At 36.2% G+C, this 25,135-nt stretch overlaps 1 protein-coding gene across 1 annotated transcript in view; it reads left to right on the forward strand.

The window, feature by feature from the left end:
• Positions 1 to 4,929: 4,929 nt before the first annotated feature.
• The window catches only part of skap2 (src kinase associated phosphoprotein 2), a 41,996-nt gene continuing 21,790 nt past the window's right edge, over positions 4,930 to 25,135 (forward strand). The window contains 10 exon segments of the mRNA XM_056475308.1: positions 4,930 to 5,068; positions 5,784 to 5,889; positions 5,978 to 6,003; positions 7,742 to 7,840; positions 18,998 to 19,078; positions 19,157 to 19,240; positions 19,353 to 19,477; positions 19,570 to 19,633; positions 19,755 to 19,865; positions 24,242 to 24,316. Of these exon segments, the coding sequence (XP_056331283.1) occupies positions 5,029 to 5,068; positions 5,784 to 5,889; positions 5,978 to 6,003; positions 7,742 to 7,840; positions 18,998 to 19,078; positions 19,157 to 19,240; positions 19,353 to 19,477; positions 19,570 to 19,633; positions 19,755 to 19,865; positions 24,242 to 24,316 (811 nt within the window). The 5' untranslated portion in view covers positions 4,930 to 5,028.

Here is a 25,135-nt window from a genome sequence, read left to right on the forward strand (position 1 = left end):
GCTTTCAAATTTGTGGACTAAAACAAAAAAGCTCAAGAAGGTGATTGATGTTGTTGATGCATGCGTACACAAATAAGCACCTTACTGTATCTGACGACACAGGGAGTCTTCTGGCCAAGAGCTGTAACATTTTGGAGTTCAGCAATTAAATTTTATTGCCTATTAAACCTTCGACAGGGGGTTGGTGTTGAGGCAGGACTCCACGTAATTCAATCCGCTGCTGTGAATGAGAACGCATTTCAGCAGTCAAACCACATTTTTTAAAATAATTTTTTAAGTTTATATAATTTATTATAATTATTTTTATCGACAATGTATAGGCTGAATTTAGATGCGATGAATGTAGCATGTGTCCCAAATAAGTAGGTAACGGCTAATAAAAGTACTATTAAAAAAAGTAGTTTTATCAACAGTCAGTGCTGCAAGGAATAATTAAATAACATAGGGCAAACTGATCAGTCTACTCCTGATTTAAGAAGTACATTTTTCATAAAAAAGGCTTACCGTTTAAATAAACAATAAGATAATAAATCTCTCTCGATTGCTCTCCCTGCTATCTGAATACAGGCCCATGTGTCCTCTTGAACTGATTCGATTGATATCCGCTTGTTGTTAGAGAGCTAAAAGAAGTCATTCAGAATCTTTATCGACAAGCCAGGATCTTGGAAAACCCTTCTCATATTTTACACAACAAAAAGACTGTCAACCCCTGTGACAAGTTTATGTACGCACTTTAAATAGACTAACAACAATAAAAAATGCCAAATAATATTGTTTCACAATTATTAGTTCATCCGTGCACGAGTAATTTAATTATGGTGTCTCGAGTCCTTTTATACATGCTAGGCCTATACTCGACGAAGTTCTCTGTATATGAAATTTATGTTGTATGAGATTAAAGTCCCATGAGAAAAGTGTTTAATGAAATCGAGTTAGGATAATTTCCACACTTCTGACGCCACGTTGCAATCGCAGCTTAAGTGTTGAAATGAAAATGAGGCCTACCAGCTGAGCTAACACCGCACAGAGGCATTTGTTAGATAGGCTATAATGCATAATGTTCCGAGTGGGCTAAAGGCTATTTGGTCTGGCTAAGCAAACTTCGGGGAGAAACAATGACAGATAGACAAACTACTATTGGAATATTACATATTAAATTGTGATCTGATTCGGAAATTCTAAAATACGTACGTTTTTAAATGATCCAATTACTAAGTTTTCTAAAAAAAAATAAAAAAAAACAAGATTGTTATCTTTTTATCTCAGTCATTCTAGAGCTTTGAACATGCACAAAATATGTGTTTATAAACTCCACTTTATCGCATTCCACAAAACAAAGATCTAAATTGTTCGGAGCTCCACGGGCTTAGCGCCAAATCGAGCCTGAACAAATAGTTTGACTGACGTCCTTTGACGACACCAAACACGTGATCGGCATTCTTTAACCAGGTTAAAGACTAGTGAATTGGAACAGAGAAGGGATGCATTTAGCTCAAAAGAGAGCATTGCATGAAATAGTATGCGTTTAAGAATTATTTTTATAATTCTTAATCCATTTCAGATAGTGCTACACGAATATAATCTATCCTCTTTTAAAAACAGCATTCCAATATTTTTAAATACACAAAGTTTTTGATTTGTATGCCAGCCGTCTCTCCAATTGCATTACAGCACCACAGATTCACTGCTGAGACTGTAAGTTACAATTCTGGAAAAATAAAATCTGCCTTTACATAGTGATTATGCATCACAGTAAGTCACATATGCTACTTTAAGTGCCCATTACTGCAGATAGATGCTGCAAGGATGGTTTAAATATACTGTTACTAAGTCATTAAATATTGCCATGTCGTTTGAGTCACATCACTTCTAAGATGGCCAAACTGAACATCATCTGGGACCTAATGCAAACTGAAAAGTTTGGTATGCATAAATGTACAAGTAGTTTGAGGCTTCTGCAACAATGTTATTAGTGTTTAGGTTTATGGCTTTGGTTAGGAAGGCTGACACAATTTTGGTCAGCCCAGTATCCCATGGACAATGAACCATCTGTGCAAAGTACAATTCCTGTCTTATTAACTAGATATTGCCTAAACTGGAAAAGCCCCAAGTACTGCTAGTCTACTAACGGAAACTGTAATGTCTATGTAGGCATTTAAAGTCAGTGCAGGCAGCCTTCAACTAGTTACCATGGAAACCTTGCATTTAATCTTGGTTGTCCCTTTTGTCATTCCTATGCAGGTGCATGGGTTTCATGCAGATTTTTTTAAGGGTGTAGTAAGATTACAGCAAAATAACCAAAAATAAACAGATAAACAGCAACATACACAAAAATATCTACCCCACCAAAAATTAATAATAATAATAATAATAATAATAACAACAATAAAAAAAATCTATATATAAATAAAGTGCATTGTATTTTATAATGAAAACACTACTTAAAGGGATTGTCAATCTATCAACAATCAACACAATATATATGGAACAAAAATATCCATTGGTGTTTTTGGATTTTTACTGTATGAACAAAAACAGTCAATACTTCTTTATGGCATTATGCAAAAGAAACACTGATAAAATCACAATGTTATAGATAAATGATGACAGACTGTTACATTTTAAATGAAACATCCCTTTAAGGGATCTGAATCAGAGGCCAACCACAGCAACACCACAGAATACAAATGAACAAATTAGCCCTATGAAGCATGATATTATCTCATAGATCATGTTTATAGAATTCCTGAAGTATGCAATTATTCTTCTTCGGGTTGCACTTACGTGGTCTGCTTCTCAAACATCTCTCTATGTCTAGCATAAGTGTTTATTCTCCTGAGGCTGCAATGAGGCCAAAGTGTGGACTGCTGAATCAAAAGACTAACAGAGGTTACTGCTCCCAGTGGAACTGAGCTACTCAAAGCCTCTAGAAAAGCTTCATGAATAAACCTACAGTAATTAATAACCAAAGAATTAAATCTCTGGCAAAGTTTTACACAGTTACATATGTACAATTTTAAAAAAGTCTTACAATTATTGAAATGAAACAAACATAATCTCAAGGTTCAATGCAATACTGGGTGGGGCAAATCTTTTTTATTTTTTTTTAACAAACAGGTGGTGAAAGTGGTGTCAAAAGACAGTTTAAATGTTTAAACGTGAGCTAATTCTAAGTCTTTTAAAAACAACACCTGAGTAGCCTAATCCCTCTGAGGCCGCAAGGCAAAGACACCATTTCATCCATCACAAATGTGAACTTCACAGATACCTTTGTACCCTGCAGGCAGTGTGAATTACAGTGGCAAGAGCGCACCCTCAGATGTTCTTTCTTATTGTTCAGAGGCTGTTCAGGTGGTCTGATTCTGATATGACTTACCTGTCACATTGTCATAGTGTTTGCTGGTGACCTCATTCATCGTAGGTGCACTTTCAGCAGTACCGTATGTCTTCACAAAACCTGTGTTTGGGGTCTTCCAATAAACTGGTCATTCTCGACCAGCTCTCTGAAACAAAACAAAACAAAGACAAATGTTATGAACACAAGTCAGTAGACTGACAAGAACAAAGAAAAAAATAATCACAATGTGGCAGTCTGTGGTTTACATTTGCACAATAATAACAGTGCAGGCTACCAAACAGTCATGTCAACTAAAAGTGACTAAAACATTGCTCTACCCTAGAGAATACAACAAAGAGTTCTGTTAAACCTTTAGGATGAAGAGAAGCATAATATGTCTAATTTGATAAAGATGATGATCATCGGTTATGATTATTCTAATGTAAAACTGCACAGAAACACTCACACATCACATCCTTTCTCTTTCTGTGTTGGTGCCAAAAGCTGAGAAGTGTGAACTGAGGTGAGTCCAGATCAAACAAGCTCGGCCGAGGACCATGAGATATGAAGCTGCTCCACTCTCCTTCAAAAGGTCAAAGGGCACTTCACCTCTCTTTCCCCCTCCACACCAGATGGATCTGTGGCCAGGTCAGTTGAGGTTCAAGCAGTGCTCAAGCCAAGTGAACAAGCATGCAGGATGTCAGTGTTTAACACCAACCTATAGTTTTATAAAGTTAAATTAGCTTTTTCATTTCAGAGTCATCTCTGTAGTTTTATTGTTTGCTTGTGTAAACATAACAAAGGTTTTTAGTAAAATATAGATCATTACCATAAAATTATAATGTATTATAAGGTAACTTCCATTAATATTAATATTCAAAATAACATCAAATATCACACACACACAAAAAAAAAAACTAAATCATTAAAACAATCCACTCCCTATCATCCTCTAGGAGAGGTACAGAGAAGGTGACAAAGTGCAGGTCTTCAGGCAGGGCTCTGTTCTCCGCAATCTCTGTGAAACAGCGGAAAAGCACAGAGCGAGAGCACAGAGCCAGATGGAGATGGATATGTGTTTCCCTATGAAAGCTCTGCATCACCCCTATTCTTCACCTGTCTCCCTCCTCAGGATAAGTGGGCCCCACTCCAAACAGCAGGCCCATCTAAAAGGGCTAAAAGGTTCTCACTAAAATCCTAATGATCCAGCAGTGAATTTATATAATGCATATAATATATAAATCTTAACATTCAGGGGGTACTTACCAAAGTCATGAAATGAGGACTCCCACTTTTGCAAAGAAACCAGTTAAGTTTCATGTTCTAGATTCAGATTAAATAAATTTGCGTGGGCAAGTTTAATATTTAACATCTATTTTTCTGGTCTCATGCTATTCAAGCATCATTTGCGTCACAAAACTCGATGGATTATATAATAAATGCAAAATAGTTCTGTGTATCATGACAAACCAAGCACGTAAAACTGGACGAGGAAAGGTCTGATTCCCCAGTGCACTGTTTGAAGTGAGCACCCAAATGCGCCTGCTGGAGATATCGTGATGATAAACAACAGTGTCTAATTTGAATAGTGGTTTATTTAGTTTAGGCAGTTGTCTCTTCCGTATTTCAGTCGAGTCCACTTAACTTCCGTGTTTCGAAGGCTATCTTGCTGGGTCAAACGGTTTATCAGAATGCGGTCTATACCGGAAGACTTCACGACACTCATTTCAGGTACTATCAAATATTTAGAGAAAACATTAATTGATAAAGAAAACGTTTGGTCTCAGGCGCTGTATGAACACAATAGACTTTTGTTCCAAGATATAATACCTACATTTATTTTTGTTTCTGAAATGAGGAAGTTTGGACTCCAGAAAGCCTCTGTATATTTCCCTGTTACGATACGAAGTATACTTTATATTTATATAGGCTTTATATATCTCCTAAACACGAAATAGCACACGATTATTTTGTGCGATTTTTTTGTAAGTTTTGTTTTTAAAGTTTATTACTGTTTTTAAATAGGTTGCTCTACATTGGAGTGCAAATAGGAAATAAACAAAATGTGCAGTTTTAAGTTCCAGTATTTAACAACTGAAAGATTTTAGGATGCTAGCGATGTTTTAGCAACGTAACAGTTAGCTGTTTTGCAACTGGTCACGCTAATCATGTGCAGGTTGATATTATTAGACTTACCAGCTACCATGCCCCAAAAAGTAAGGTGACAGCAGGCTAGTTGAGTTGTTTCTGGCCCATGATCAGTTTAAGTTGTATTTTCCAGCAGAGATGGAGCCTGCTGTCAGCAAAGTAATCAAATTGTCATTAGATTGGAATAACGTTAGTTGAATGTTCCTTAAGCTCATCTGTTTTCGTAAACCCCATTTGAGGAGCTCTAAAGGTGCTAAATGACAAGAGGGTACGTTTATAAAACAGTGTTTATGTTTAGATCTGGAAACATTCTTGGCGGATATCCTTAAAGGGGAAAATTTGAGCAAGAAAGCAAAAGAGAAAAAGGATGCCTTCCTCAAGCGCATTAAAGATGTGAAAACAAGGTACAGCAGAAACATTAACGTTACCTGAATATGTTTTTGACAACATGCTGACAACGTATTTAACTCATCCAAATGATTTCTGTTTCAGCTACGCTCAGGAATTTAAGGACAGACGTAAGTTTTGATGTGCTTCAATGTTTGTGTATGTGTGTGTGTCGGGGGAGGGGCTAAAATACAAGCATGCACAAGCATGAACTGCTACTACTCAGTACTTCCCTACTATTCTGGAGGCTACAGCGTGCTTAAAGTCTGTCGTGACTAGTGATACACGACAGTTTGCATTCATAGCATTTTGCATTATTATTTCTCTCTTTATGGAGCTTATAAAATATATTTAAAGCAAGCACATGAGACTTGCCATATTATTTTTGTTTTGTTTTCTTACAGCGACTTTACTGTTTGAAATGCTAACTTGGTTTAGATAATTTAGGCAAGGAAAAACATTGCAATTTACAGCTGCACCATTACTCCCTGACCCGGAAGTTTTGTTGTTCCTCTTATGTTTTTTTAATTTTATTTTTATTTATTTACTTCAGTCAGTCATGTATCTACATTTCAAACTGCTGTCTAAAAATACAGTTTTTTAAATTACATTTTAACAGTACAAAAATATACATGACAGGCAGTTAATATAAATCAAATACAAATATATAGAATTTACATATGTAATAATCAAATAAATACATTGTAGAATTCACAAAGTTTTAAAGTGCGTAGGGCTTTCTTATTCAGAGAGTATCTGATACTACTAATATGTAAGCATAATTCAGTCATCAATACTTTAGAATTAAATTTCGTATTAGTAAATTTACATTTATAAATGTACAATTTTGTTAGCAAAATAAGTAAATTAATTAAATAAAAGCAGTTTTCTTCTTGACTAGGGTACATAGTAAAGACGAAGAGGTTTAGAACACTGAAAATTATTATTAATAAATTTTTGCACCTCACTCCATAAGTTGACTGAGAATGCACAATGGTAAAATAAGTGCAAAGCAGTCTCCATATAGTCATTACAAAAATACAATTCACATCAATTCCATTTTTAAATTTTGTAAATAATGTTTTGCTGGATAAAATCTGTGGAGAAGTTTATCAGATATTTTAATTTTATTTCTAACATGATATTTCTGTGGTAACAGCCACACATTTTTCCAGCAAATCAGTTGACCCTTTAATAAAGACGTCCAATAAGATTGAATATAGGGTACAGTAATGATTTCTCTTTGGAAAAGGGTACGAATAGCTCTATTATTACTCTTGGCATTTATTGTAAGACAAATTTTGCCAACATAAGGTTTAGTAATATCAAAAGCCAATGCATCAGAAGCCTGGTCTTGACTAATACCTCTAAATAACATATGGACACCTGAAGGAATTGAACTAATAACAGTTGAAAACTGTTGTTGGTTGATTGAGATTTTGTAATTGTTCCTCTTATGTTGTTTCTCTTAATATCATTATGATATAAACATGTGCAGTTCTTGTTTTGCCATCATGCTCTTTAATGTTTTTTTTCAATTTATCAGGGATTTTTTTTATTATGTAACCCAAATAGACTAGTGTTATATCCATATTCCAAATCTGTGCAAAGAATATCTAGATCGCATGACTGCAGTGCCACTAAAAGATGCATGCAAAGGCATTCTCTCCAACTAACACAAATACTCCAGAAGATATTTAGCTACTTCTGAGGTCCAGATCTTTACAATATGTTTTTGGTCACGCAAATGTTAGTGAAAACATGACATTTTTCTACTTTCAAACATTATGGAAACAGCCAATTTGAATGTGTTGAACACACTGAAACTATCATTGTGTATATCACTTTCTGATAAAGATTCTTGTGTAGGAGATGAAGAGTTTCCGGAGCCTGATGAAGCTGACACCAATGATGGTGGATCGCTGCACTCAGAGCAGACTGACAGGGATGATGAAAACGCATATGACGGTAAGTGGAAAACTGGGATTTATTGCAATATTAAAAGTGTTACAAGGCAAGAGGATAATGTCTTGTCATGTCTACAGTACTAACAGAAAGCTGCTAAGAAAGGAATATTATGTGAGAGCTACTGTAAGATGTAAGTAGCTTTTGTACTGTTTACAGAAAAGGATTGCAAAAATGCTACAGTATAAATGTAATTAGTTAACTGTCAGTTGCTTTTGTAAATGGGGGAAAAAAAAAAAAAAGGTTTATGGAATTTTATTTATACAGTTGTTATGGAATTTAACTGTAGAATACTTTCAAATGCTGTTTTTAAAACTAAAACTAGGAATTGGCCAATCAGATCAGATTGTCATTGGGCTGGCCGATTCGACCTAAAATCAAAATCTCGATTAATTGATCATATTAACTCTATTACGATCAAAGAACGATTATTTTATTTATTTATTTTATTTTTCTGCCCTCACAGTTCACTGACAAGTTTTGTACAGTAAATGTGCTCACAAATTACAAGTGAGAGATTTCTGAATAAAGGGTGCATTACTTGATTTTAAAATATTTGAAGGAAACACACACTATCTGCTATCTATAATTATTTATTGAATATCAACATTAAACAACTGAAATTAAAGCACACAATGCCTAAATAACTTGCACTTTTGGAAACAAAATGAATTATTTTTAGTGTTTTTCATATTAAAAGTAGAAAATAAGTAGTATCTCTACTAAATAAAATAACCCATATCCTGTAATTAATATTTTAAACTGTGCATTTTTTGCATCTTCAGTAAAAAAATATTTGAATGTATAATAATTTTAATGTAATGGAAAATATCTCTGGTGCAGCTTCCAATCATAGTCAATGTAGTGCTAAGTACAGTAAAGCTCAAGAATGGGTCCATCGTCCTACTTGACCAGAGATCAGATGTGGCTGCAAAGTGGCCGTGGAAGTATAATTTAGCCTTAGCCTAATAGAGCGGGGTCACGTGACTCAACATGCGGTAGGGAAAGTAATTTTAAAAAAATCGCTTGGAAAAATTTGATTGATTATAGGTTCTGAAGGTCGATTTCAATTACTTTTCGATTAATCGCCCAGCCCTAGATTATAATATACAATTTTATATATATATTGTCATATATTTTATCATATATTTATCAAATAAATATACAATATTTCACATAAGTGTTTTTGTACATTAATGTAAATGTAATTTTGTTATTTTTATGCTTCTTGAAACCCTGTTGTGTTTTTTTATTGCAATGTAAATATATAATTATTGGCCCTGTTTTTTTTATTTTTGCATGTTTGTCTTTTTTGTTCTGCATGACCTCTTACTGGATCTGAGAAATGTGAACAACATTTTTTTCTTTTATTTTTTTAATTTCTAGCTACATAATTTGCTATGTTTTCACGCTAAGTTTAAAGGCATATTTTTTACTGTGTTTATGTGTTTAAAGCATTTTTACTCCGTTCTCTTCTGGAAGTCAAAAGAATTGAACGTTTATAGCTCTGAGTATTATAAAAGAATCACGCAGTTTGATTTCCACATTATTCTATGTACAAAATCCACATGAATTAAGAAACAAAAACGCATATCTCTCTCCAGTTATGAATAAATCACTTATCATTTTTTTGCCAGCCTCAGCTGTCATAACACAGTATTTTTGTGGCAGTCCTTTGTCATGTCCTGTCTAGGATTTTTTAGTAGTGGTAGAAAAACACAAAAGCTAAATGAGGTGCTTGAAAGACTGATGTAACCCAGCAACAGGCTCAGGAACGGTTTGAAGGCACAGACGTCAAGGGTTTAGCTTTCTTTTGTCTTTGAGCAAATGGTTTATGGTCTGCATCTCAGACAAAGCCGCCCACAGCCAATGTCATTTCAGGCTCCTGTTTTATTAGCTTCTGCTAAATGAACACTGTTGGGAGAATTTACATTCCGAGGAAATCCAGTGCATCCAACTCATTTTGAGTCATGCCACATTTCCGATTACTGCATTCTGAAACTTACAGATTCAGGAGGGCAGAATGCAAGCTTAGAGTATTGTGTGGATGTACAGTATATGATAGGAAGAGGTCTACAGCTCTAGAGCACTCATGTGTTTTATAGGTCCTTTTGCCCTGTGCTTGCCAGAGAGAACAGCTGTTCAGCTCAAAGACTGGACCGAAGCCTCTCAGTGCACACTGCAGATTCTGGACGAATGAAAATGGCACTTGGAGATTGACCAAAAAGTTATTTGAGCCTGTTTATTTTGGACAAATTCAAAAGTAAGCCAAGTTATGAGCCCACGCAAATGATAAAGCTGCTATTTGGGTAAACACATGAAATTTAAATTTTATGTAGGATTTCTTTTCATGGACAATTAACTGTAATGTCAAAACAGACATGGCTCAAGGTTTATTTGAGTCAGAGCTTTGCCTCTGTAACTAGTTTGAGAGCTTTTGATGTTTTTGGCGTAGTTTTTATGCCTTTATTTGTTCAGCTCATAAATAGGAAGTTACTTTTAAAGCTGAAGATGAAGGCAAATTATGTTACTGCTATTTGTTTGCTGCCTTCAGCAGCCACATTTGCTTCCTTTGAAGCTATGGTAGCATTGTAACTAGGATAAAGTGCATTGAAGATGTTTTGCATGTGTAAGTCATCATGGCCAATGGTGTGGATTGTTTTTTGCTACCATTCAAACTTATATATGATATTATGCAATTTAATTTTAGAATATATTTTTTACATGCTTTTTTTACGTAGCAGAGACACATTTAATATTTATATTGTTTGGATGATTAATGGCTGTTTTTTGTGTATTGTAATACATTCTGCTCACATACCAGTGTGTTATATTTTTAATGCTTGGTTTAAAAAAATCATACATTTAATTCATATTAGATATGAATTAGGGTTGTATAGTTTATTAGCAACCATTTAACTTTCAATGCTATTTGTTTCAGTAATATTTAGAAAAGGAAAAATGTGACATTGGCCGTGCATTTTTTTGAGAAGAAAGATGTAGTTGACTATTAGTTTACTTTTTAGTTTTTGTAATCACTCACTTGCTTTCATTAGGGGCCAAGCACCGAAGGTGCAAATAGGCACCTATTGTATCCATTCTGGTTCTTATTATTTCTTCCTCTTCCTCCATTGCCGCTCTGGAAGTCTATGGCAGCCCTATGAACCGTTTGCGCCATTTGTACAAACTTTGGCACACTGATAGAGGACAGTCTGATCTACAACCACAACAAATTTAGATTCCCTAAATCAAACTATCTAGCTCGACCACTTGTCCAAAGTTTCACTCATGTTTATCCTATGTTTATCGTCACAACTTTTGAACGATTTGATCTCAAAATTTAATCTCATGATCTACAGACCATGCTGACCAAAAGTTATGAAATTCAAGTTGATTAGACAAACCGTTTCGATTAACTTGCAAACAAATTTAATGTAGAGCTTGTGAAAATTGACTTAAGGTGTTATCTCCGTAACGCATTGATGTATTCACACCAAACTTGGTGTTTGTTATCACAACCATGGTCTGAAGTGAGTTGCAGCATTTTGGCGCACTGCCCCCTAGTGGTTTGGAGATCCAAAATATGTTTTTTTTTTTTTTTTGCTTATAACTTTTCAACCCTTCGTCTAAAATTCAGAAAATTGGTCTATTTACATCTGGTGGAACATATTGAGTCGAACGATGTATGATTATTCCAGGTCAGCCATTTTGGCAGACGGCCATTATGAATTATGTCAAAAAAGTGGTATCTCTGCGATAGTTGAAGATAATGTCACCAAATTTTAGGTCAGTCATTGTCACCTTACACTGACCACACCATAAAAAATTGTGACAGCGCCACCTTTTGGTCAAGAGTTATATGACATTCATTAGCCATTATTAATGAAACTTACAAATTTGGTAATAACTTTTGACTGAAAATGTTCAATTTGATGAAATTCATTTTAAACTATTCCTTAGGTCATGCCAACAACACAGATACCAATTATGCAATAATCTGCCAAACCTCCTGTCCGCCATTTTGATTTTGTTCAAACCATTCTTTTTTTAACTGTTGGTCCTATCTTCACCAAATTTGACTCGGATCATTTTCAGACCATGTAGACCAAAAGTTATGGAATTCATGTTGATAGACAAAACTGTTGTCATTTTGCATATGCACAAACTTGATGTAATGCTGCCTGATGACATTACAGGCTTAATCACTGCAATAGTTTAAATCATTGAAACCAAACTTTGTGATCTAGACCTGACATTGACAAACTATGTAAGTTTGCGCCGCCACCTTCTCGGTAACATTGACAAACAATTAAATTCTATCTATAAAAATCATACAAAATTTATCAAATGACTTTTGAATAGTTTTGTTTATTGTCATGAGATAATTGCAGATTCCTTGGATCATACAGAGAACATTGATATAATTTATTCCCTAATTGACACAACTTCCTGTCCACCATGTTGAATTAGTTTGAAAATCTGTTGTTTTGAACTCTCCATAGATCGTTAGGCCAATTTCCACCAAATTTGGCTTAGACCATGCTGCCAAAAAGTTACAGAATATTCCTGTTGCCATGCTTATGATGTGGCCGCTGGGCTGCTTGGCCCTGATAACTGCTGCTTGCAGCTATATTTCAATTTAGTTTCTGTGAATCAGGGGTTTCCACAGTGGAATGAATTGCCAATTACTCTGATATATGTTTTACTGGTGAAGCCCAGAGAGTACACAAACTTATGAACCTTGTTTTTGTAATCAGACTCAAATGCAAATTAACTATACTAATTCACCAAATCATAAATGTATGTGCATTAGAAAAAATAGTAATAACATTTCACAATATTACAGTACTTGTTCTAACAGACTACTACTAACAGATTTCTTCGAAGATATATTGTTCTAACAGGTTTAGGAGGAATCAGCTTACTGAGGGTGTTCAGTTTGCTTTTCACAGTCAGCGTGTGTCATGCTCCCTTGGTAGCACTTTATACATAATTGCAAACATTCCACAATTGCCTGTGTCATTCATAACACTGCTCTCTCGCACTCATTCAGAAATGCAATGGCAGTGTGTACACGAGTGGGGAGGGCAGTGTAAACGAGAGGGGAGGTTTGCTTTGAAAACAGACCATGCATCTGTTTCACATACTGCTTTACCTGACAAATCTTTGCATGAAACTTTATCCAGTGCACCCAGGTCTGAATGTCTGCTAACTTTAGTCTCGCTTAACACCGACCTTTGATTTTTAAACATAAGAGAGGTTGAAATAGCTTTCTGACAGCCTGTGGCAAAATGTATTACATTTAGTGTGAAGGCAGGTGCTCCTCTTTAGGGCTTTTTACATTGCGCCTAACACCAGGTTATCAAAGTTCTACACTCATGGCTGAAGTAAAATTTTATGCTTGTAATTTAAAAGTGTGGTTTGCAATACTTTTTACCCAGTGCTATTATAAAACTCTGCTCTGGAGCCAGCATCATGGTGCTAAGCATGTACAATATGAAAATGTTTTGAACCCTCACAGAAACACTGCATGAAATGATTTCCTATTTTATTTGCATATTAGTGGTGAATGTGTCTTCTTTGAATAATTTCTCTCATGTCCTCATAGTTTGGAGCCACTATTAAGTTTTTTCTGAATTATTAGGGCTGCAAAATATTGGAAAATCTGATATTGTGATATTTTATTTGTTTCACAAGATTGTTTGAATAGGACTATTTGATGGGTTTCTGGGGAGTCTAACAGTAAGCAGGTACAGAAATTGAATATGCAAAAAAAAAAATAATGCAAAAAAAAAAATTTCTTACTTTTTGCTTTGCCTTGGTTCTAGTCCAAATATCTAAAAAAATCTTAGATCAAGTAAAAATATTGTTTTGTTCTCAACTTCAGAAGAAATAAGGCAAAATTAAGAGTAAAAAAAAACAAAACAAGCAAAATTATCAGCCACTGGAGTAAAATAATCTTGTTGTGCTTTAAAATGTAGACATTTGGACTAAAAACAAGAAAAATTCTAAGTAAGAAAAACCTTTTTTTTTCTTTTAACTAAATCATAAAATTTCCGTATAAATACAGCAATTAAATACAATTCTTTATCTCCTGGTCCGCTATAATCCAGACTCAACAATGCTTTTCTTGCATTGTGACAATTGCAGATGCACACATTAAAAAATCGATGCTGAAATGAAATATTGTACAGCCCTAGTAAGAATGAAACCGACTTCAGTTGACAAACTTTTTTTTTATCAATATTTAACTTTTTTCTCGAAAGGCCCAAAACAAATGTACAATTAAAATGAAAATTAAAACATGAACAACCTACAATTTCAAACATTTTTGGGTTGAAGTTATCCTAACAAGTGTAAAAGAATAATTAATGAAATATTTTAAATAATAATAATAAATTAATATTTTAAAAATAGCATTTAACAAAAAAAAAAAAAACAATCAGATTTTTTACAGTTATTGAAGTTAATTTGTCACCCGACAGCAAATTCTTGAACTGCAATGCATCCGGAAAGTATTCATAGCGCTTCACTTTTTCCATATTTTTTATGTTACAACCTTATTCCAAAATGGATTACTGTAAATTATGTGATGTGTTCGCGAACTGAATAGCAAAAACAACCCAGCTAGATGATACAGAGTCCAGAGAGCCTATAACAAGCTGTCTGTATAAACACACACTCATATAGACACACAGCACCACGCTCTCTCTCATTCACACACACACACACACACACACACACACACACGCACACGCACACACACACACACGTAGACAGCACCAAGCCAGCAACGCACAGCATCACGCTCTCTCTCTCATTCACACACACACATACACACACACGCACATATAAACAGCATCCACGTGGATATGCATGTGCTTTCTCGCTCGCTCGCGATATTGTTAGACCGCACGCTCCTGTTCAAATTACACCAGAATTACCAACTGCTCCCGCGCTTTATTCGGAAATTTATTCAGACCTCTAGTTCGTACACCATGTCTCCCTTCTCGTTCGGTCGAAACACGAAATACTGCCAAACTGCAGAGGTTGTGTTCTTTTTCGAGATCAGGTCACTTGGTGCGCGACTCACCATCTTACCTCACCCCTCTCTCTCTCCTCCACACAGTCCCGTGATGACAATCACGCATACACATTTTTAGACATTAAATAAATTATGTTTAATATTTAATACTTGTCTCCTATATTAGTGCATTGTTTTTTATGATGGTATAATGGCATAGAAACTGACACAGTTGCTATTTTTAGATCCGGCGGTATACCATATTACCGTATTACTGCCCAAGCCTACCTGACAGTGTAGTGAAGTTTGAGAGAATTTAGCTTTTTGCAAGAAAATGTCCTCTTTCACAATAAAATGGGTAAAGAAATTCTTTACAAGTTAAAACACAAAAATAATTAAATGACCAGCCCAGAGTCCTGACATAAACCTCACTGAAAATCTTTGACTACAAAAATATGGCTAAGAAATGCATTACTCCCTCTGAACTGTGGAAAAGACTAAAGAAGAGTGAACAAGATCACAGCAGAACAGTTTGAGAGTCTAATGATGTCCTGTGAGAGACTAATGTTGTCTTGTGAGGGACTAGTGATGTACTGTGGCTGCAGATATTCTTAAGTCTTTCAGAACAATGAACTCTACACATCCTACTGGTTTCTGAGTGCTGTAACTTCCAGAGATTTTTTAGGTGTAAATTTTCTTTATGCTATTATAGCTGTTCTTTCATTTTGATCATTGGATTTTCCACAAAACAATTTTTTTTGTGTGTGTCTGAATTTGTAAAGCACTTTTGTACTAGCATATGGAGCGTATAGCCACAACTAAAATTACTTAAATATTTAACAATAATTGATTGTGAAAAAAAATCAGATCTTTATAAATAGTTTTTGATTGTCCAAAGCATGTAAATATGAGGAATGCAATTGGCTGCGATTAACTAATAAGAAAGGTGATAACCACATTTTTAAATTTAAATGGTCCTTTACCTTTGCCTGATTCAAGAAGCTAGCTGAAGACTGAGTTTTAGAGTAGGCTTAGAGTTGACAAAACCAAACAAATACAGATTTGTTTAGATCAGGTTCAGCTGTTTTACAACAGTCCATATAAACATTCTGTCAGTTTAGGTTCTGAGTTTGTGATTACCTTGAAATGTGTTTACATGAAAATGTGTAGCAAACAGCCAATTACTTTGAAACATGTACATGGTGTCATTAATTCACTTCTCGCAAGAGTGAATAAACTTCTTATATATTATTATCAAAAATTTACAAGACCGGATCTAATGCTGATGATGAAATAAATATCAAAAAACATCACTGTAAATTATTTAAATTAAGTTACCACACTTACAAAGAGCTAATAATTATTTATATGCAAAAAAATATTATAATAATATGCAAAAATATGCAAGTTTAGTCATTTCAACACTTTATTATTTTTGTACATAAATGCATACATACATGAAAAGGGTTGGACAATGAAACAGAAATGCCTGGTTTTAGACCACAGTAATTTGTTAGGGCCTCCTTTTGCAGCCAATACAGCATCAATTCCTCTTAGGAATGGCAAGATGATACAAGTCATCTTGATACAAGTCCTACACAGTGGCCAGAGGAATTTTGAGATATTCTTCTTGCAGAATAGTGGCCAGGTCACTACGTCATGCTGGTGGAGGAAAACGTTTCCTGACTCGCTCCTCTAAAAAACACCCCAAAGTGGCTCAATAATATTTGCATCTGGTGACAGTGCAGGCCATGGGAGATGTTCAACTTGACTTTCTTGTTCATCAAACCCCTCTCTCACCGCTCTTGCTGTTTGTATTGGTGCATTATGCACAGCACCACCTTCAGGATACAATGTTTGAACCATTAAGTGCACATGGTCCTCCAGAATGCTTGGGTAGTCCTTGGCAGTGACATGCCCATCTAGCACAAGTATTAGGCCTAGGGAATGCCGTGATATTGCAGCCCAAATCATCACTGATGCTTCACCCCCATGCTTCACTCTGGGCATTCAACAGTCTTGTTGGTACACTTCATTGGGGCTTTTCCACACCGTAACTCTCCTAGATATGGAAAAGACAATGAGGGTGGACTCATAAGAAAACAATACATGTTTCACATTGTCTATAGCCTAAGATTTTTGCTGCTGGCACCATTAACACTGATGTTTAACATTGGCAAGGGTGACCAAAGGTTTGGCTATAGCAACCTGGCTATGTAAATTGTCCTTGTGAATTGTCCTGACAAACAGTTTTAGTAAAAACAAAAGAGTTGATGTGCACATTTAATTATGCTGTTGAACAGCTGCGGTTTTATGGGGTTTTTTTTTGGATACAATCCAGCTTAGCACCCGAACATCCCTCTTGTGTCCACAGTTACTCCTGCTGGATGTGGTTTATCCTTCTTGGTGTATGCTGACATTGCCCTAGCTCTTGATACATCACAAAGACTTGGTGTCTTGGTCACATATGCATCAGCGAGATGCACACCAACAATATGTCCTTTTTTGAACTTTTATATGTCACCCATAATGTTGTGTGCATTGCAATATTTTAGCAAATCTGTTATATTACACTGTTAATTAAACCTTTACACTCTTCTCCTACTGGTGGAAAGAGCAACCAATGAAGATTGGCCACTAGGTTGGTCAAATTTAGCCATGAAACCTCCAACAATAAGGTGGCCATTTTTCAGGTTTCACATGCAGCATTTTTTAAAATCAGTGGCGTTTGCATAAAGTTTCGGAATGAAAAACTTTGGCTTAGATAAACTCTGGATTTATTGTTAACCTTGGGTTATTTATGAGCAATGCGATACGTAAAGCCCAGTAATCACTTTATCCTAGGGTTTAGCTTCGAATGACCCAGCGTAAACTATTTCAAGTCTGAAAAGCACTGTTGTGGCACAGTTAGTCATAAATAAGCTGTACCAAAAATAGAGCTGCACAATATATAAAAAAATATCTCATATCACAGAGAGGTGCAATGAACTACTCTGTTTAAATACATTATAAGAGTCAGAATTTCTTCCCAGGTTTTCATTCATTCATACGGCTCTATTTTGACAGTCTAGGCGCAAAGTCTAAAGTGCATGATGCAAAAGCATTAAGGACGTGTCCAAATCCACTTTTGCTATTTTAAGGACAGAAAAATAAGTTTTGCACCGCGGCATGGTCTAACAGAGTTGTGCTTATTCTCTTAATGAGTTATGGGTCTGTTTTGAGCCTAATGTGCATTAAACCAATCAGAGACTCATCTCGCATTCCCTTTAAGAGTCAGTTGCATCAGGCCATGGCGCATTTGCTATTTACATGGCGGACTTTGTAAATCAAAAAACTGAACACTTCACTAGCGAGATAACAGTTCAACAGACCATCTGCAGTGCAATGATAAAGAAAGAGCCTCCTCCATTGGACCTCTTTACTTTCTCTTTCTCTTCACTTACTCCTTCACTTTCGAAAATAAGGAAACAGCATTGTAAGCACTCCACTAAAGACATTCATTAGCCAACATATTTAATTTTGTTTATTAGGCACAAAGATTTGTTTCGAAACTATTTCAAATTCAGTTCTAAATTCCAGGAAATTAATAAATGAACAATAGTAATGAAGTGTGGCCAAAAAACTGAGTTATATCCAAACACACGTCCTATACCCCATATGGTCCAAAACCCGACAGGTGGACAAATCTAAGCTTGTTTCTTATTAAAACAAACATAAATATGCATATAGCAAATAATAATAAAAATATTATACAAAAGCAAGTTGTCATGAATAAAATAGGGTTTGCTATTTAAATAATGTGGTGCAAAAGGGTTGCGCTGGTCTGAAAATAGCAACTCATCATGCCAAACACGTCTTGTGCTATATTGCGCCGGGTGTATGATAGGGCCCATAGTGTCTAAATATTTGCACCTTGACAGTTTTTTTAGATCAGAAAATTTATTATACCAGAAAAACATTCATTATTACCTGTTTATTTTAGTATGGTTATTACATTAATTAATATGTTTTTTTAAAAGGTAATTTTCTCTAGGGAAATATTGCTATTACAATACTCAACAGCATATTTTTCAAGTATCGTGCAGCCCTAACCAAAATCTAACAATTTTCTGTTTCTTTCTATTTGTTGTGTTCAGGAGTCCAACAATCTCCACCAGTGGCAGCTCAGGACCTTCAAGCCGTTTTGAAGAGTGGCTACCTGGAAAAACGCAGGAAGGGTGAGTTATGTGTTTTAAAAATCTGACTGTTTCTGACAAAAAAACATGGGGACAAAATGACCTCCTTTTGACTTCTAGATCATAGCTTCTTTGGCAATGAGTGGCAGAAGAGATGGTGTGCCTTGAACAACAGCATATTCTACTACTATGGCAGTGAAAAAGGTGCAGAAGCTACTATTTGTGTTCAGATGTGTCACCAATTAATTGTAGTTCTAAATTCAAATTCACTCTTCTTAAATGAGAATATTCAATAATCTACAATAATGTTCACTAGATAAACAGCAAAAGGGAGAGTTTAATATTGTTGGATACACTGTCAAAATGAACAACACTCTCCGGAAAGATGCAAAGCGAGATTGCTGCTTTGAGGTGTCAGCTCCAGACAAGCGTGTATATCAGGTTAGTCACCTCTCAAACCATGTTAAAATATGTGCTGATTTTTTTTTTGTTAACCTAAGATCATTAACTCTTTTAAAACCTTTTTGCTACAGTTCTGTGCTGCGTCTGAGAAAGAGGCAAAAGAGTGGGTGGAGCACATTGATTTTCTGATTAAAGGTAGGGTTTGTACATTATAGAGTTATACAGTATTATACAGATGTACAAAACACAGTCAGTTGTAAACCCGGTTTTCATGCAAAATACATCATGTTTTGTAAATCTTTATTTTCTCTCTCAGACATGGGTGGAATCATTCCTGAAGACGAAGAAGAGTATGATGACTGCTTAAGTATGAGCCAACCAGAGGTGGCCACACTTCCCGATGATGACATCTATGAAGAACTCCCTGGTTTGTGCCTACGTTTTATATTTGTTCATTGGAAAACAGTGGTTTGTTCTATGACCAATCATGGCAAAAATTCTTGATCATTTTCCCCATAATTTGTTTTATTAAAGCCAAACTAAAAGAAATAAATTTCTCTATAAGAAAAATATAACATGAAATACCATGGAAAATGTTCTTGCAATTGAAAAATATTTATATAAAATATTCTTATTATTTATATAAAATAATAAAAATTTGGCCAGCACGGTGGCGCAGTGCGTAGCATGATCGCCTCACAGCAAGAAGGTTGCTGGTTCGAGCCCCGGCTGGGTCAGTTGGCATTTCTGTGAGTTTGCATGTTCTCCCTGTGTTTGCGTGGGTTTCCTCCTGGTGCTCCGGTTTCCCCCCAAATAAGTCCAAAAACATGTGGTAAAGGTGAATTGGGTAAGCTAAATTGACCGTATTGTATGTGTGTGAATGAGTGTGTACGGTTTCCAAGTAGTGGGTTGTGCCTGGAAGGGCATCCGCTGCGTGAAGCGTATGCTGGATAAGTTGGCGGTTCATTCCGCTGTGGCAACCCCAGATAAAGGGACTAAGCCGAAGGAAAATAAATGATTGAATAATAAAAATTTCACAAGAGGGTTAATATTATTGTCTTCAACTGTAAATCACCTTACAATTGTGAGATAAGTGCAGAATTTTGAATTGTTGCATGAAAAATATATTAAATATTCTATACTTTAATATCATATAAGCAAGAGTAGAGTTGGCATGTTCTCCCCGTGTTTGCATGGATTTCTTCCGGGTACTCTGGTTTCCCCCACAGTCCAAAGATATGTGTAATAGGTTAATTAAAAAAAAAAATACTAAATTGTCCGTAGTGTATGAGAGTGTGTGAATGAGAGTGTATGGGTGTTTCCCAATACTAGATTGCGGCTGAAAGGGCATCCATGGTGTTAACATATGCTGGAAAAGTTGATTGTTCATTCCGATGTGGCAACCTCTGAAAAAGAGACTTAGCTGAAGAAAAGTGAATTAATGAATGAGTAAGCAAGAGTAGTGTTAGTGTTGAATTGGTATTAATTATATTGTATTAAACAACAGTTCAACAGATAAAAAGTTAAAAACTTAGTATTTTTTTATTTGATCTGTTTTTGTCTGTTTCACTAATTAATCCCAAAATAAGTATGCATATTGGAGTGTTTCATTCTTGAATAGGTACTACATTTGAATTAGAATTTTCTTCAAAACAATTGAAAAAGCATGTTCTATATCAGGGGTGCCCAACCTCAGTCCTGCAGGGTCCAATTAGAAGTCCAACTCCAAATAGAACTGAACCAGCTAATCAAGTTCTTTCTAGGTATACTTGAAGCTTCCAGGTAGGTTTGTTGAGGTAAGTAAGCCGGCAGCTAGCTCTCTGCAACTCCTACATGGTCGCCCACTGAAGCTAAGAAGGGCTACGCCTGGTCAGTATCTGGATGGGGCACCACATGGCAAAGCTAGGTTGCTGCCGAAACCTTTTATGTTGAAGGGGACTCTATACTGCTCAGTGAGCGACATATTTCGGATGTCCTCCCTGTGGTCTTTAAAAAAAGATGTCTTTTGAAAAAGAGTAGGGGGTTAACCCCGGAATCCTAGCCAAATTTGCCCACTGGCTTCTGTCCATCATGGACTCCTAACAACCCCATATCATAATTGGCTTCATCACTTCGTCTCCTCTCCACCAGTCAGCTGGTGTGTGGTGTGCGGTCTGGAGCAAAATGGCTGCCATCGCATCATCCAGGTGGATGCTGCACACTGGCGGTGGATGAGGATATTCCCCCCAAAAAAATGTGTAAAGGGCTTTGAATATCTAGACAAGCACTATATAAATGTAAGGAATTACAGTTATTGGCATTTTTAAGTTGGATCTCAGCTCTTAAGGACCAAGTTTGGGCACTCCTATTCTATATAGTATGAATATACACTCACCAGCCACTTTATTAAGTACATCTAACTATTACCCTTTTGCCTTCAGAACTGCCTTTAATCCTTTCTGGCATAGATTCAACAAGGTACTGGAAATATTCCTCACATATTTAGGTCCATATTGACATGATAGCATCACGCAGTTGCTGCAGATTTGTTGGCTGCAAATCCATGATGCCAATCTCCCATTCCACCACATCCCAAAGGTGCTCTATTGGATTGAGATTAGGTGACTCTGGTGACTCATTGTCATGTTCAAGAAACCAGTCTGAGATGATTCACGCTTTATGATATGGCACTGTGGTCATAAAGGGATGGACATGGTCAGCAACAATACTCAGGTAGGCTGTGGTATTGACACAATGCTCACTTGGCACTAATGGGCCCAAAGTGTGCCAAGAAATTATCCACCACACCATAACACCACCACCACCAGCCCGAACCGCTGATGTAGGGCAGAATGGATCCATGCTTTCATGTTTTTAACCCCAAATTTTGACCCTACTATCCGAATACAGAGAAATTGAGACTCATCAGACCAGGCAACGTTTTTGCAATCTTCTATTGTCCAATTTTGGTGAGCCTATGAGAATTGTAGCCTTTCCTGTTCTTAGCTTACAGGAGTGGCACCCGGTGTGGTCTTCTGCTGCTGTAGCCCATCCGGCTCAAGGTTCGAAATGTTGTACTTTCAGAGATGCTCTTCTGTTTACCTTGGTTGTAACCACTCTGGCCGTTCTCCTCTGATCTGCTGCTCACTAGATATTTTCTCTTTTTGTTGGACCATTCTCTGTAAACCTTAGAGATGGTTGTGTGTGAAAATCCTAGTAGATCAGCAGTTTCTGAAATACTCAGACCAGTCCATCTGGCTCCAACAACCATGCCATGTTTAAAGTCACTTAAATCACCTTTCTTGCCCATTCTGATGCTTTGTTTGAACTGCAGCAGATCATCTTGACCATGTCTACATGCCTAAATGCATTAAGTTGCTGCCATGTAATTGGCTGATTTGAAATTTGCGTTAATGAGCAGTTGTAAGGGTGTACCTAATAAAGTGGCTAGTGAGTGTATGTTGTAAGAATTAAATTTGGACAAACTACATCTGATATGTTGTCATTATTAAATGATCTACCAGCATCAGTTCCAAATCACTCATTAAGATACTTATTTTTTCAATATCGCCCACCCCTAATTATTTAATTTTCTCTATTGTTTTTGTTTTATACTCTGCCTAAAAAAATCAACACCTAGATTTAAATAAGCAAATAGGTAAGAGCCTCCATTGAATGATTTCTGCATGGATGATTACGTTTCATTTGGTAACAAGTTTATTAACCCCAACCATGCGTTCACATCTTTTCTAATGAATTAAACAAATTAAAAGCTGTTTGTGTAATGAGGCTTTTGTGATCAAGTGCTAGTCTAATTTCAACATGATGATTAAAGAAGACATTTAATAGCTTTGGACTTTACGTTAATGTTAATTTGTGCACATCCTACTTTACAAACTGGGAAACCCACATAGCAGTAATCAACCTCTGTGTTTGTTTTGCTTGGGAACTAATGTGGTCAGAACCAAAGTTTATTGGACTGTATACTCTGGAACTCTCGCAAATGGTGAACTTGTATATTCCAATAAGTTGCCGCCGAGCCGCATCATAGCTTATTACCATAAATCAAATTACACATCCTATGGTTGTAGAAAAGGTATTAATCTGTTTCAGAGGGGTCAAATTATTGGCACGCATCAAGCAAATAAATCATCTAAAAAGATTATAGGTAAAATTAGGGTAAAAAAATGTTATCACATAAATTAAAAATGAAATTAAAAGAGGAATTGTAGAAGAAATGTGGTCAAAAAATCTTGAGTCTTTGACTTAAAGTTTGAGGATTTGGCTCAAGTTAACATCTTTTTCACACAAGGATTGGCCACCACAGAGTCCAAACTTAACCATGTTGAAAATCTGGGATGTGGTGGAGAATAGCAGGTCGACCATCACCAAGACAAGATCAACTCTGGATGGGAATAAATGATATTGCATCCCTTAATCAAAGCTAAAGGTGGTCAAATGAAATATTACGGTGTGTGACTATTTTTGGGATAGACAGTAAATATATTGTTATTATATTTTATGTATGTAGTAAGTTTTTTTTTTTTTTTTTTTTACATTTCAATGTTCAATAGTCTTGGCTGCTTGAAAATGGCTGCCGAAAATGTAAATTTGGTATATTGCTCACTGATCTGACTAGCACATCTGTCTCTCTCTCTCTCTCTCTCTCTCTCCTCTCTTCCCTCTTCTCTCTCTCCTCTCTCGCTCTCTCTCTCTCTCCCTCTCTCCCTCTCCCTCTCTCCCTTTCCCTCCCTCTCTCCCTCTCTCTCTTCCTCCTCTCTCTCTCTCTCTCTTTCCCTTTCTCTCTTTCTCTTTCTCTCACAGAGGAAGACGTACCCCAGCCTTCAAAACCAAAGTGACCCTGGTCAACAAGCCCCACCACCAGCACCCCTGTGACAGGTAATTACCACCAGGCCATCATGACTGTCCATCCTCTACCTGCCCTGCTGTCCCAGAACACCACAGAGACTCTCACATCGGCCTGTGTGGCTATCATCTGTCTTTTAACTTTTTTTTATAAAAAAAAAAAGAAAAAAGGGAGGAGAATCTTCAACAAAAAATAGAAAAGTGAAAGAGAAGGAATGGATAATGGAAGTACATATATGAACACTGATGCCTGTCATCAGTGTTCATATTCGTGCTTTCAAAATCCATTGTAAAGTGTAAAGGTCATCTAAACCACAGGAAGGGTTTTACAACCAGGAATTTTTGCCCACTTACTGTTTGTAAAACGTAATAGCTTTCTTGTAGCTCAAAATGTAGTGCATTTCCCTAGCAATAGCAAAATTGTTGGTTCGATTCCCAGGGAAAGGAAGAACTGATTAAATGTGTACCTTCAATCCAATGTAAGCCTCTTTGGACAAAATACAATGTAAATACTATGACTTTTATTTCAGCATATTTATGTTTGTTGGTAATGTAAACTCTAAATCTCACCCTCATTACAGATATTAAAAAATGGTTTAGATTTTTTTCTGTCCCTGTGTGAGAGAAGCGTGTATCCTGCCGTGTGCTGGGCACTGGGCAGGGGTTGGTAGGCTCTGGCAGGAAACTGACTCCATTGGTGCACTGTGGCCCACCATGGCCCTCTGCTCTAGGCTCACAGCACAGGAAGTCCTGCTGACAGAAACCATGGCTGAGGCAGGATCTTGTGACAGATGCTCCGAGAAGGAGGCCAGCTAGAGCACTAGAGAGAGCCATAATGGAAGGAAAACTACA

This window comes from Danio aesculapii, chromosome 16 (assembly GCF_903798145.1).
Source record: "Danio aesculapii chromosome 16, fDanAes4.1, whole genome shotgun sequence".
NCBI classification, from domain to species: Eukaryota; Metazoa; Chordata; class Actinopteri; order Cypriniformes; family Danionidae; genus Danio; species Danio aesculapii.